This window comes from Bidens hawaiensis, unplaced genomic scaffold (assembly GCF_021521415.1).
Source record: "Bidens hawaiensis isolate Kalapana, Puna unplaced genomic scaffold, B.hawaiensis_p1.1 tig00001511_1, whole genome shotgun sequence".
Classification (NCBI taxonomy): Eukaryota; Viridiplantae; Streptophyta; class Magnoliopsida; order Asterales; family Asteraceae; genus Bidens; species Bidens hawaiensis.
Genome location: NW_027491085.1, coordinates 918390 through 934181, shown reverse-complemented (window position 1 = coordinate 934181; position 15792 = coordinate 918390). Strand labels below are relative to the sequence as shown.

General features: G+C 39.1%; 1 protein-coding gene across 1 annotated transcript; it reads right to left on the bottom strand.

The window, feature by feature from the left end:
* Positions 1-1586: 1586 nt before the first annotated feature.
* On the bottom strand, positions 1587-6367 carry LOC143582505 (MLO-like protein 12). The gene is made up of 15 exons (XM_077065053.1): positions 5903-6367; positions 5680-5737; positions 5418-5569; positions 5169-5285; positions 5011-5071; positions 4819-4907; positions 4030-4104; positions 3840-3934; positions 3700-3749; positions 3533-3573; positions 3271-3444; positions 3153-3188; positions 2990-3057; positions 2276-2336; positions 1587-2179 (listed from the first exon to the last, which is right to left on the bottom strand). Exons 1-15 carry the CDS (start codon positions 6035-6037, stop codon positions 1730-1732), a joined length of 1662 nt encoding a protein of 553 aa, XP_076921168.1. The 5' UTR covers positions 6038-6367; the 3' UTR covers positions 1587-1729.
* Between the last annotated feature and the right edge of the window lie 9425 nt (positions 6368-15792).

Below are 15792 nucleotides of genomic sequence, written 5' to 3'. Positions count from 1 at the left end.
GTGTATCGTGTAATGGTGAACTTAAATCTGTATCGTGTTACATTTGTTGCGACTCAACGTTCTGTTTCAACGCCCTGCAATACGGTCTTTCGATGTGTTTCTTCAAATGTGAATTCGAAAGTGGGTTTAAATAAATCCCACAAAACTTGCACCGAGCCTTCAATGAATGGTCACTCAATTCAACCAAATCCCAATTGCGCCAAATCTCTTGATTACGATTATGAGGTACAATACGAACGAAACTTGGTCAGGCGGTGGAACCTTGACCAACCGATGATTGTGAGGCAGCCATAACAACAAATATGAATATAGAAGAAGAGAAAACAAGAGATTAGAGAACTCAGAACGTTGTAATAGCGTTTTTTTGTATTTTTTTGCGTTCGGGTTTGCGTTTTGAGTGTTGTGATGAACCCATTACACCAAATACCTATTTATACTAGTAGTGGGGTGTTTGGGGAGCCAAAAAACGGCCATTTTTGACCCCAACGGTCAAAAAACGGCCATAAAACCGTTTCCCAACGGCTAGAACTACTCCAACGGCTAGAACCGGTTCCGAACCGGTTCCGGTTGAACCGGTTCCGGTTCGGTTCCGGTTCCTACCCGGTCCACCTCCAAAAATGTCAAACCGGTCCCGGATCGTCGGGTTGAAACGGAACCGAACCGGTTCCTACGAAAAACGGGTAGGAACCGGTTCGGTTCCGGTTCGGTTCCACCGAACCGGTTCCACGAACCGGTTTTGTTGTCCACCTCTAGCTTGCATACTTTTATGAATATTATTTTTTTATGTTCGGTTCAACGAACCGGTTTTGTTGTCCACCTCCAGCTTGCATACTTTTATGAATATTATTTTTTTATGTTTAAAGATCGCTTGCATGGTCTAATCTATGCTTAGGTGTCCTGTCACTGTTTTTAATTATATATTGGGGTGATCGGCTGAATGAGTAACAAGAAAATGTGTGTCAATACATGGAACTGGGGGGGGGGGGTTATAAACCGTTGCATTTGACAAAATCGAAGCAAGTCTACTGGATTAGGAATTAAGCGGCTCGGTCCAAGGTTTGATTAATACTGTTTTGTGGTGTTGCTGAAGGTTTGGAACTTGGTTCTGCCTTTATATTTTAACTTTTGGTTCTGTTTTAAGTCATCAAATTGCTAAAAACGGAACTGTTAAAACTTCTAAACCCGCCAGTTTGGTTTGTTGTTTTCACAACCCGTTGGTTGTGGCTAAAGGTGGAAAAATACCGGTTCATGAACCTAAACCAAGCTGCACCGGAAACCTGTTTTGAGAGTTTCCAAATAAACCACAAGATTATAATTTGGTTTGAGAATTCATTAATTGAAATCAGTTAGACCCGAACCAAACCGGATAAGAACCAGTTACAAACAAAACCATTTTTCCCCTTTTAACGTGGTTTCAAATCGAACCGGTTGGAGAAAACGATTTTGACTTTCTTTAACCGAAACTGAACCGGGCTGGGCTCAAAAACCAATTTGTGCACCTCTATTAGCAATTAGGCCCAAAGGTTGTCAAAACCAACCAAATCAGACACTGCATTACACTCACTTGAACGAATTCTATGTTAAAATAAATTCTTTCACTCATTCACCATTGATTGAGTACAAAATTACATCTTCATTAAATCAAAAACAATAAAGTATACATTAAGGCATGTAGAAATTGGTAAATTCATCAAATAAAACTACTTTCAAAAGTATTACACGAAACACATTATTTACCCTGCCCGAATGAAAAATCGGTCACATCAACCTCATGTTGAGTCCTAACCGGTCTCGGTTCTAACTGCAGCCGGTTTGCACCCGAGCTCGGTTCTTGAATCTCCCCTTCTTCAAGATCAGGCCCATCGTCTCTGATAAAGTTATCAGGTTCCCGATACTTGTAATGAGAGTTTGAAGTCGACTCGTTAGCCCAACCTTCATGCTCGAAACCCGACCGTCTTGGCGAGTTTGAAAGGCTGTCAAGACTATTATCAGTGTATCTATGCAAAAGATGCATTGGTGATGTGCTTTCATGAAGTGGGGTCCCTGGTCTGCTTGAGAATGGTGAGTTTGGGCTTGAATGGGTACCATGTTTGATGTTTTTTTTGGCTGTGTGGTGCCATGTTTTTAAGCCTTTTGCTACATTCTCACTGAATATTGTTGTTCTCATCCTTGAACCCATCTGTTGAAAATCAAACACTACCGAAAAAGTTAAAAACCCGATCGTGGTTTTGCTTGTCGTGCATTGTTGTTTTGAGTTAGAAGGTGGATACTTTACCTGTGTTACTAGCGCGTATAATGGTAGTGTCACGTAACTGCATATAAACTGTATCAAGACCCTGAAAATATGCAATAAGCTAATGTTATATTTATGTTACAAAATAGTCCGATGGCACAGAAGTTGTTAAACACTTAAACATTAGGGTATATCAAAGTTCTCGTCTTCGCATATTGTGTCTTTAAATTTCAGTAAGTACAAAAAATGTCACTGAAGTTCATATGTTGTCACATTTTTTGTCCTTCAGTTGTATTGACAAAAAAGTCATTTTTAAAAGAAAAGTAACAAGCAAAGTTCGACACAAGTTAGTGGTAAAGAGTCAAAGACGAAAAATATTACTACTGACAACATATGAACTTCAAGGATATTTTTTCTACTTATTGAGGTTTAAGGACACTGACAAATTACCTCGTATAAAAAGGATGAAAACTATAACTTACCCTGATTAACACTTTATATGTCTATCAATCATGACACTTTTTTATTTTTTAAGAAAATAAGATTATTTGCGTAAAAAAATATTTACTTATGGCTTCGTTTGATCTACTTTAGTTATATTAACGGTCAAATAAGTCACTATTATCAAACCTATTAACTTAAACTAGATCAAATTGATAATTTTTAAAACGTGTCAGTTTTGACCTGTACGTTACCCAAACCACTCGTTTTTTCATGTTTAACATCATAGGAAAAACTAAAATAATGGTTACTTACGCCATTGTGATCCTTATAATAATATCTTCGTTACGATGGTAGAAACAAGACTTGAACCCAAACGTCAACTGCAAGAAAGATCAATTAAAACACACATTAACGTCATATTCATTCAAGAAATTAACCGCAAACTTCATCCCTATTCGAGGTGAAAAGTACTTACCCAACTCCACAAGAAGAATGCAAGTTGAAACGCGTTCTGTAAAATCAACAATGAAATATTAGAACACAAATGGCAAACCCATGAGGGAAATTGAATAATAATTTGTAAATTTGTGAACCTGAAAGAGGACAAAGTTGATCAAGAGGAGGACGAGCCGAGGTCGACCAAACCAGAAGAGATCATCTCCGGGTTGAACCATGGGTGTGCCCTTCACAACATCTGCCATTTCATGAGTCCTTCTACCCATTTTTGTAATGATCACTTGTAACTTGGCTCCAACCAATAGTATTATCTGCATTGTTAACATATATCATTGGTTATCATTACATATTTTAATGCAAGTGTTTTATTAAATGTTAACAATAATAACTAGGACTTACAACTAGTGGGATGAAGGGTAACCATAGGTATGAATTCCAATCTGTCAAGATAAAAACAAATAAAATTTATATAAAGTTTTTTTGTATTTAGGTAAATTACAAGCATAAGTTTATTTATTACTTTTAAATTTATAATTTAAAAGGTTTGTTATTGCTTATTTGCTTACCATTGGTGTTGGTGAGAAGAAGCAAAACAGCAAAGAACCAAACAACAGGACTGCATATACAAACATACAATAAATTAAAATTTTAATATAAATTACTTTAAAGTAAAATAAATAATTCTTGAAACAAAAAAACCTTTTACCTTATTCCAACCACAACTTTGAAATCTTCTTCAAGTGATCTACTGATATATTTGTGGAAGTCAAACTGATTTTGACTTTCCGGGGTTAAATGTGTCTGTGAATACACAAAGTTGATTCAAAACGGTTAAGAATTTCATAAACATTTTAGAGATTTTAATCTTAATTGGAAGGTATTTTTTAGGTACTTACATTGATGAACCCATGTCTAAGGGTAAGGTAATCAACCTTTGCTACTGATGTCCAGAACTGTCTGAAAAAACATCCCTACATTTTTTTTTCAAATAATAAATTAGTTAGTATAAAGATTTTTCATAAAACAAAAATGTATTTAATCAAACACCTTTTATACTTTGTTTATTTATTTATGTTATAGATAGTTTATTATTAACTATTTATAAAATTCTTTATAAATAGTTTAACTAGTCAAACATAATACTTTTTGGGATGAAAAAACTAATTTCTTACAAAAATTAAATATAACGAAACAGTCAAAGTTAATATTAATCACATATATAATTATAAGTGACATATACCAAATAATAAATAAAACCATACTAGAAACGTGTACATATATGATATATATACACACATATACCTATATTTTTTTATACAATTTCAATATAATTTTTTTGTCAACTTTTTATTTAATGTAGTCAAATTAATATTTAATAAGAAATGCAAGTGGCCCTTGTTTGTGGGGGTGTTTGAGTCTCAGAATGGCCACATCCGACGGTATGCTATAATAATAAAAATGTTAACTGGTACAGTTGTACACATGTTGGAGATTTTCTTGATTTATCAATATGTTTTGCTTATATGCTTGAAATTTAATAAAAAACTATATATTTAATTAATTTGGGAATTTAATAAATATTATCTTTAAAGCCAATAATGTAAATGATAACAATAATATTGTTTTCTTTATACTGAGTTCGGGTAAGGATTTGGTTTTTATAAAATTGCTTAATGACTGCTTACGATCCATAGGAGAATTGGCGAGTCGCTCCAAAATCTCATATGCCGACGTCCAAATGTTGTCTCTCTTGCGAATCTAAATCTTTCTGGATCTGAAATAAACAAGCATTTATGTTAGTTGACTTCCATGAACTTGATTGACTTAGAAACAAATTTATAAACAAAAATCTTCAAAATTGAATATAACACACTTACCGTGATGGTACTGGTATTCAACCGTCTTTGTTTCGTCTTCCCAAGCCTTCCACTTCCTCATCTATATAAATTATCATCATACAGTTAGTTCTAAGATCACACGATTAAAAAAATCGCGTACACATATGTCTACATAGAAAGTCTTTTAAAGAATGTACCTTGAGTCTACCCAAGATCAAAGTAAGAATACAATAGATGACATGAACCACAGCCAACACAAAGATAAATATATGGAGTTGATGTATCCCATAGTTTGACACCAATTGCACCTTTCCCTAAACAAATTTAGACAAAATGTTAATATTGACTGTATATTGCTTTCATGCACATCCATCATATCATTTGTTATACATTACGTGTAAACGGAACATAGATAAAAATTGATGAAATGATAGCATACGGCGTACCTTTTTAAGACAAGGATCATAGTATTTATCATCAGGATATGGTTTGTTACAAGGGTGCCATGTTCTTGCAACTCTACTTGGAATACATATATCAGAAATTGGTCCTTGACCCACTGTTAGTAGTAATGAAATGAACCCCAAAAGCATCAACTCTGAAAAGTAGATGTCAAGAAAACAACATGATTTAAACATTTGAACCACTTCAACACTATAAAAAGAGAAGGTATATTATTATTATCAAGTTAAAAGATTAATATTTTACCTGCTTTAATCTTTTCAAGGGCTTCATGGAGTGATTTCTTGTGTTTGTGTTGTAACCACTGTGGAATTTAAAAGAAAAAAAAAAGTAAACATTACTTTTAATTTTTAATTGTTTGAATGAACAAATTAAATGATATAAAAATTGTAAAATGATTTTGTGGGGATGCCTTTTTAAGAACATTTTGTAGGAGAATTAAATTAAGAGACAAAGACAGGAGACATACATGGCCAATGTAATGAAGGATGTATTCAAGAGCAATTGAAATGGCAAGTATCACAAACACCACCACTGCTACTGCCCATGATGGTGTTACCTCTAATGATCTCTCTTTTTTCCTTACATAATCCCCACTATCCATCTCTCTTTCCTTGTATATCTATCTATATGCACCAACTCTCTTTGTTTGCAATCTATTTGTATTTGCACACTACGTATTTCTCCACGAATGTCTATATATCTCACTCGCTCGGTCCTATCTCTCTCTTTTAATTCACTCGTAAGAAGAGTTTTGAGTTAGAAGGTAGAACACTTGAAGGAAAGATATGTAGATGTGTATGCTTTGATGTGAAGAAATGGAAAGAGGTTGGGGTTGCATATAAACTTGCTTATCCACAAGTTGGTGTTCATGACAAATTTCATTGACTTGACTTCGCTTTAGCAATACATGAAAGAATATAAGTTATACAAACAACCATTAGCAAAGCTAGTTGCATAAACTTGCTTATCCACAAGTTGGTGTTCATGACAAATTTCATTGACTTGACTTCGCTTTAGCAATACATGAAAGAATATAAGGTATACAAACAACCATTAGCAAAGCTAGTTGCATAAACTTGCTTATCCACAAGTTGGTGGCCCTCTCGGTTGCGTTCCTCGCAGTTTCCTTAGCCACCCGAAGCTGTTCATTAACAGCTTGGGCAGCCTTGGAACGGGCCTCGAGTCGAGCCTGAACTTCAACCTCGAGGGCCTTGAAGGCCTTCTCCTTCTCCGCAGCCACTGCGGCAAGTTTTTGGTTCTCCTCCCGGACAGCCCGCGCCTGAGCTACTTCCTTGAGGCGAGCTGCTTTTAACTTGTCGTTTTCACGACAAAGCAGCTCGACGCGCGGCTGCATCCGGGCCAGGAGAACCCGAAGCTCATTGGTTAGTCTACCCTCCTGGTAGCTAGCCATGGCTTCCCCCAACGCACCACTGGGAGCAGCGTGACGAGCCCATTCCACGCACTCCACAGGGGTGCGAAGGGTTGTTCCTCGGCGAATGTTCCATCGTGGAACATACACTTCATTGGAATCCGACACTGCAAAAAACACAAAGCAGTTAGGAAAAGATGATAAAATATATATGTATAAAATGGGCCAGAAGAACCCTACGCACCTGTAGGGTCAATAACAGGCCGATAGCCGCCGAACCCATCACCTGAACCCAAAGGAAATCCATCCAAGAGGTCAGGCAGATGGGAAGGTGGCAAAGATTGGCGGAAAGCCCCATGCGTACCTGAGGGACCGGCCGTCGTTGCCGATGGCGGGGGCATGGTAGCAGCCGCCGTGGTCGCTGCCGCGGAATCCGCAGCAATGGTAACCGCCGGCTCGGTGAATGATGCTGTAAAAATCGCACTCACAGCCGGCGGTGACGTCATCTCGGCTGGAACAGTCGGCTCAAAGGAGTGAGCAACTGATCCAGCGGAAGCAGGCGCAGGCGCCTGGGTCGACGCCTCAGGTAGGCTGACCAAGCCTACCGTCATTGGCGGAGAGGTACTACTCGGCCCTTCACCCTGGAATGCGCCAACATCCACGCCTGCGTAAAGAAGAAAAGTGTTAAAAGACTAAGGATTAAGCTATGAAGATAAAAGCTAAAGGAAAGTTGTACTTACGGGTTTTCTTGAGCCTAAAGGTACGGAGAGGCGGGGACGGACCCGATGGAGCCGGCCTCTTTGCTCCGGTCACCGTCGTCTTCTTTGGCTCTCCGGAGGTGACAGTCGCAACCTCCGGAGCTGTGGTCTTACCACCACCGGGATTCCCCGCCACCTCTTCGCTCTCGGTCTCCGACTCAGACCGAGGCGCTGGATCGGCAGTGGAGGCCTTCTCCTTCCCCTTCCCTCCGGCAGCCTTCTTCTTCCGCACCAACGGAGGACCATCTGCGGATTCCTCATCAGAACATACGATTAGAGGAATTCCAGCAGAGGTTTCAGCATTGAGGGGTCGAGGGGCGAAGAGCGCCTTACCTGGCCGACGGGCGCTAAGGATCTCATGGCCTAGCGGATAGACCTCCACGAACCGATCCGCCGTTTGATCTAGGATGGGCAACTCGTTCTCATCTAGAGCGCGAGTACCCATCCGTGCGGGACCATCAGCCTCCCGCGGGTTCAGGAGCGACTGCAAGTCGTTCCCCTCTGAAATAAACAAGAAAAAGTTAGACGAAATTCAAAATCAACAAAAGGGAAAGAGGCATACCGTAAGGAACAGAGTTCGAACCGTATTCGAGGACGATCGGAATCTTGCGCGCATCAGCCTCCTTCCACACCCGGCTCATCCCCAGCATCACCATCCCGGACTCCGCAAACCGGTAAACCGGAGATTGGACCCGAGATATCTTGGCAAACCATTCCGCCTCCTGGTAGCTGGAGGCGTGAAGGCTGGGAAGTGCCTGCCCGTTCTTGAATTTCATGGCAATGGGGATGGCGCGGGCGGATATGAAGAATAACTCGCTCTTCCACGCGCGAAGACTGCGCTCGGTCGCACAGATCTTTAAACCCTTAATCCGGGTTGTCAACGTGTACCACCCCTGGATGCACCTCCAAGTGTAGAAGGTCATCAGGCGGTCAACATAGGGATCAACGCCCAGTATCCGGCACACCCACTCAAAATGGCGAATCTTGGCGATCGCCATGGGGTGCAACTCGGTCAAATGAACACCATGCCTCTCAAGGACACGGTAAACAAACTTTGTCAATGGGAACCTAAGATTCCCATAGACAAAGAATGCTGCATAAACCCCGATCTTGCCTCGGGGGGCATCGTACACGGTCTGATGGGGTTCAGGAAACTCAGGCTCGAGAGACTCGAGCATGAACTTCCTGACAACATACCGGTACAGATCGCCAGGCAGAGCACACTGGCACTCGCCAGCAGTACTCCTGTCGTCAGCTGTAGAATCGATATCACGAGACATCTTGTAAAAGAAGAAAACGATTTCGGGAGAATGCTTGCCTGAAAAGGATAAGTATTCGCCGGAAATCGCAAAGAAGATGAAGAAAAGAGTGAAAGTGTGGATTACAAATAACCCTCTCCCCCTTTATATACTAATCGCAATTAATGCGATGAAATTAATGCGGAAGAGAGAGAAAACGAAGGTGCAATGAAACCACGACACGTGGCAAAAAGCAAGCTGGCAACAGCTGTTGACAGGACGCATACCATTAATTTCGCGGCCACGCGCCCGAAAAATCGCGCCCACGCGCCTGAAAAAGCGTCTGGAATGACCATGTACTGTCACGACACCATAACTTCCTGCACGTCCTGACACAGTCAGAAGAAACCGTCGCACGACGTTTCAGATGTTTGGACTGTTCCTATCTTTCCACCAACTCTTCGAATTTCAAAATTCAAAATTCAAAAAGATTCAAGTGAGCGGGAAAATACCCCTTACCTTGGCAACCAAGTAACCGTAAGACGGACGCGGGTACAGTGTTAAGGCAAAACCCTTCACATACCTAGCACCCGCAGGGAATTGAAGCTAAGAATAACTTGGCAACCAAGTAACCGTCAGACGGATGCGGGTACAGTGTCAAGGCAAAACCCTTCACATACCGAGCACCCGCAGGGAATTGAAGCCAAGAATACATTGGAAGTAAAGTAACCGTAAGACGAGTGCGGGTACAGTGTCAAGGCAAAACCCTTCACGTACTTAGCACTCTGTAGGGAATTCAAACCAAGAAGGATCTTCTGGGCCATGCTTGCGGAAACGTGAATAACATTCCCGCACGACGGGAACGTCGAGAACTATATTGTTTGAAACTCCAAGATGGAATTGGTGGTTTCAGCATAAATGATCACTATGTCGAAAACCACCAAAACCCCATGGAGAATCCACACAATTGGGACTCAACGCTCCTGACGCGCGAGGAGGTTACAAACCTACCCGCTTCACACCCAAAGATCAAGCAGAAAAGTCGGGAATTTCTGCGTGACTTCAGGAAAACCGCGGGATGAATCACCACGGAAAACCGAAAAACTATACCCTTTTCAAAACCCCTTGCTAAGTCCAAAAGTTCACCTCACTTTATTAAACATTCATGAGAAGAACATTGGACTGGGGGGACTTGAAGAGGTAGGTCCCAGCAGAGCCCAGTTGGACCCGCAAGACTCACCTTGAACAGGGACGTCTGCGCAATGACCAACTGCTCCAGCAGGACACACCATGCTCAAAGAACCTTACGCGCAGTACGCCAGCTGTACCCGCAGGGAAAGCCTCCCAATGGTTAAGTACCTCGCCTGTTCCCGCAGCTGCGGATACAAGCCATCAGGGAAGGCTACCCGCACTAACAGCAAGGTTACACGCACAAGGCATTCGTTACTTCAGTAGTCACATGAAGGAATGAGCAAGGCGGGAACACTCCCGCCTAAATGAGCCAGTCCGTATGCTTCTGGAAGGTCTTTCGTACTATACCTATTAAGGTATGGGCGGAACAGACAGTTTGACCAGAGCAGCCCATGAACTAATCACAGGGTGACAGCTCACCGACAACAATACGAGGAGGAGCACCCTCTAGTACTGTTTGTCACTATTAGCCGCTGCCTACTCACCAACCCTTACGATGGGACGTACGCAGCCTACAGTTGGTGGAACAGTGCGTAGCCGGCAGTAAAAGGAACAGTATACAGCCGACCTTATTACTATTGGCCGTAACCTATCCACCAACCAACATGGCCTGTGCGTAATCCACTGTTGGTAGAACAGGAATACTATTCAGCCGGCTGTACCTGCTTGGAAACCTACCTTCGGCTATAAATACTCCAACACCTTGAATGGTAAGGACATCATCTGTTATCTCAATCTTATCTAGCAATCTCTTAATATACACTTATATTCAGAGCAATCTAGTCTGATTCTCACGCCGGAGGGTGGTCACAAGGAGGAACCCCCCCCCCTTCTCAGTGACGAGCTTACGGTGTCTGTTTTGCAGGTCCCCTGAAGAACAACCTTCTCTACTGGACCTCATTCGTGGGAAACATTACTTAACCCCCAGATTATCTATAATCTGCCTGTGGGTTCACTTAGTGTTTCTTCAGTGTTCATGACAAATTTCATTGACTTGACTTCGCTTTAGCAATACATGAAAGAATATAAGGTATACAAACAACCATTAGCAAAGCTAGTTGCATAAACTTGCTTATCCACAAGTTGGTGTTCATGACAAATTTCATTGACTTGACTTCGCTTTAGCAATACATGAAAGAATATAAGTTATACAAACAACCATTAGCAAAGCTAGTTGCATAAGCCTGTCATTATCATATGACTTGGTCATAAAGTTGAATAATTCTTAGGAACTAGCTAGGCTTTCTCTTTCTCTCTCTATTTTGATACAACGATTAAGTCAACTTTGATGATTAATCCTAACGGTTTTTACTTTTAAGATGACTTTGAGAACAAAAATTAGTGTTTACCAACAAGATCTTTGATGATATTAGGCTTGTGGAGGCGTGTAATGTAGAAAAAAACACCGTTATATTAATAAGTTATATTAAAAAGTGTTATCACGTAAACAGTGACACTTTTACATTTTACACCAGTAGGTATGAGTTATGAGATATATATGTTATGAAAGATGTTAAATGTGAGCGATTTTATTCACTAGACAATTAACGTCATTAATTATATTATGTTTATTTAATATTTTAATTTGTAGTTATATACTATATATATATAATATTAAAAATGTAACAAAAAAATATAATACATTAAAAAATTACTAGAAACTTAAATAATGGGATATTGGTTTTTAATACTCCCAACTTTCCCTCATTAATAGATAACACTCCTAATTTTCGATTTGCCATCCACCACTCCCAACTTTCACCATATTTTCCTTTACCACTCCGCGTCTAAATGAACACTAATCTCGTTAATGTTTTGGACTAAAAATTTCATTCAAATTAGTCGAGGGGGTAAATCAGAAATTTTATTTTTAACACACAACCTCCATTTCCGGTGACCTCGTTTTTCCGGCGACCTCTTTTTTTCAGTGAATTTGAGTTTTCCGACTATCTCGTCTTTCAGAAAATGGAGATGGTTCAGAGGTGTAAAAAGGTGATGGAGATCATGAAGATTGTGCACCGGTGTAGATATGATGAAGATGGTGCTCGCCGGAAACCTGCAACTCGATTTTCCGGCACGCAGGCGTTCCCGGAAGGTGTTGGGTGAGACACTGGTGGTGGCGGGGGGCGGGGGTTGCGGTTTTGGGGCCGTGGGCGGTGAAATGATGGATATGGTGTTCGCCGGAAACCTGCAACTCGCCGGAAAACTCAAATTCATATGTGAAGCTCGGTGAAATGATGGATATGGTCATCTGAAAGACGAGATAGCCGGAAAACTCAAATTCTCCGGAAAAAATGAGGTCGCCGGAAAAATGAGGTCACCGGAAATGGAGGTTGTGTGTTAAAAATAAAATTTATGTTTTACCCCTTCAAATAATTTAAATGACATTTTTAGTCCAAAACATTAACGAGGTTATTATTCATTTAGACGGGGAGTGGTACAAGAAAATATGGTGAAAGTTGGGAGTGGTGGGTGACAAATCAAAAGTTGGGAGTGTTATCTGCCAATAAGGTAAAGTTGGGAGTATTAAAAACCAATCTCTCTTAAATAATTACTAAAAGTATAGTTACGTGAGCAATGCCTCCAAATACGATAAACCAAATCCACACGAAGATTGTTATGTGCTTCGATATTGTGTCTTGCATAATGATTAACGTGTTTTCTTTAATGCGGATCACGACATAAGCTAGTTAGACGTCACCTTTATAGTTTTGACAAATCGTTTTCCCTTTGTCCTCAAAGATCATAACATGTAAGATCAAACAGGGTACATTCGTTATCTTTTTTTTTTCCGACCACATTAGTGTTGGATCGGCGATAATACCACTTTTTGTTTCAAAAGTACTCCTGATTCTTGTTGAATATATTTTCTTGTCGTTTCTTGCATTTTTTTTAATGATATACTTTTATGCTCAAAAGGGAATTAAACAATTTCACGATAAGGGCGTACTCTAGATAAACACTATTGAAATGATGATACACACACTTTTAGTATTCATCACCGACATAAAGAGTTTGCCCGTGTGCAACGATATCTATGATGTCATTGAAAATAGGTAATATCACTGTTGAACTTGGAAACACCAAAGAACACAATCCAAATCCAAAGATCATAGGATGCCACGACTTCAAGCATTATGGTTGGATATGGACGATCGATTACCTTGCTTGTGTGGATCTCGCCAAGCAGTAGAGCAAAGTTTGTTCCGAAGGCTAAGAAACTCCATGCTAGAGAGAATTAAACGCACTAAGTTCAACTTTTTAAAGGGTTTATAATTAACTCGAGTAGATAGGGGGGGAGTCAATTTCTTCAATTACTCATTCTCAATAGTGTTCAATGCTCTCTACTTACCAATACTTAATCTCACGCTAAAGTCTACTTACAAATAAGCCCTACTATGACAAGGCTAACAATTACATGTTTTGAGTGAAAAACCATACTCTCAATGGTGAACTAACATTTCCATGCCTTTTATTTAGGTAATCAACATCGCTTGAAGATGTCACTTGTTTACTTTTATTTATTACCAAGGACATGTTCATCTGGACCGGGCAAACCGATTCCTCCGGGGTTTAATACTCGTCATTCGTGTTGTTTAATTTAATGTGGGAACACACATCAGAAGTAGCTAGCTAGCTTGAGATGAACTATAATCATAACACGCATCCATTTAGACGAAGTCCCAATCGTCATTGACTCATCTCATACTTTTCCTAAATAATGTTCGATGGTTTTTTACCGGGGCAATTTCATAGAATAGTAACCAAGTTTTAAAATTGTTCCAATTAGGTCACTCAACTTTAAAAAGTGTTCCAATTAGGTCACTCAACTTTCATATTTTATTAAATTAAAGGTTTTAACATGTTTTTTAACGTTTTTCTTTTTTGTTTCACATAGGAGATATTTGTATCTTTTTTTTGATGTAGACGTTGAGTGGCGACATGGATTTTATTTTTGAATTTTAATATAATTAACGTTTTTTAATTTTTTTAAAATATAACTACATATATTGCAAATTCCGACCCCCACATCTTATCCTCCATTTCTTTCTTAACACCCAAAAAAATCAGTGAGACTCGATTTGAAGATTTAGTGACCCGATTTGAGAAAAATATGCATGAGTGACCTAATTGAAACACTTTTGAAAGTTGGTTACTGTTTTATGAGATATTCCCACACCCCCGGGGGACCGATTGCCACACCCATTGCCACTTTATAAATTTAATGTGTATCATGGTTACTTAAACCGCCACATCGGTTATTATATGGTTGAATGTGTATGTTAAACTTTCCAACTTTAAGACATACATGTCCCTCCGTTTGACCGATATCATGTCAGGGTTACAATATTCACCCCGGCCCATTAATTTGTAGCAATTTATTTTCACGAGCCCGATTTCAAAATAGTTACCATGTTTGATTATTCCCTATAACATGTAAAAAAGGTAAATAAGAATTCAAATAAGTATTACCGATACTAACTAATATAAAATAGGAAAAATTGTTAAAATGGACCTATTTTATAAAAAAAATTATATTTTTGTACTTTAAACTTTAGGATTTCAAAAATGTCCCCTTCAAACACATTTTTGACTATGTATTAGGAAGTCTAGCACGACTTTGACGACGTGTTTAAAACATGTTGTCAAAAACGTGTTTAACCTCTTGTTTGTTTTTTTAAATATTATTATAACTAATTTTACTTATATTTTGTTTTTCTTTTATAACTTTTAATACATAAAGTTTTATATAATTTCGAATAGATCGTTGAAACATATTTTTTTATCTACACGAGGCATAAACTTTATTGAAAATCATGTGGAGTCGAATTTTATTGAACATTTCGATATTAATTTGACATGGCTCGGGTTTGAGTAAAGTTTTGAGCGGCTCATAAATAAGAATAACCATGTCTCAATGGTATAGGAATGAGCTCGGTAAAGTACCGGTACCGATACCGAAAATACTGATCCAGAAAATCACAAATTCTTGGTACCGGTATCGAAATATTCGGTTCGATACTGGGACTTTTTTTTTCTTTTTCTTTTTTTTCTTGTTGAGTTTCATTCAGGAACAGTTAATTGTTCAGTTGAGTTTCGAGAATGAAATCGGATGTGTTTTGGTTCTTGCGCATTACAAATTTACAAGCGTTGGTTTAGCTTGTAATTTGGTGGTTTTGTAACCCGAAGGCCACAGGTTTGACTCCGGGTTCCAACCGTATATTTTGAACTTCTTTTTTTACTAACTCAAATTAACTTTTTTGAACGATTTTTTTTACTAACTCAGCCTATCAGTTATATTTTGAAAGGGAATTCCTTCAAGTTTCGGTAGAAGAAGTAATGCAACGATTTCAAAAGATGAAGACTCGTAGGGAACAAATATAAGTATTTTTTTAATTCGTAAAGACTATTGTATTTATATTATGTGTTTTTTAATTTCTAATGACGGTGTCTCTATTATTATTTAATCATATTTTTATTATGTAATGAACTTTGCCCAAACCAACCCGAACCTCAAACCGACCCGGAAATTTTTATACTCAACTCTATGAAATTGAAACATCTAAAAGTAGTGCATAACCTAAAAAAAATTCATGAATCCATCACTGATTATGTGTTGGACTTAAAAAAAAAATTCTTAATGTGCAACGGTTATTTTGATCACATTCCTTCGCCCCACCCGTTTCACTCTCCATGTCATGGCCAAAAACTCGTTCAAAACGCCTCAGATTTTGGTGTTGCGGTCATGATCGATGTGCTGAGGTGGAACGGGACATGAACCCATTACATATGCTATAAG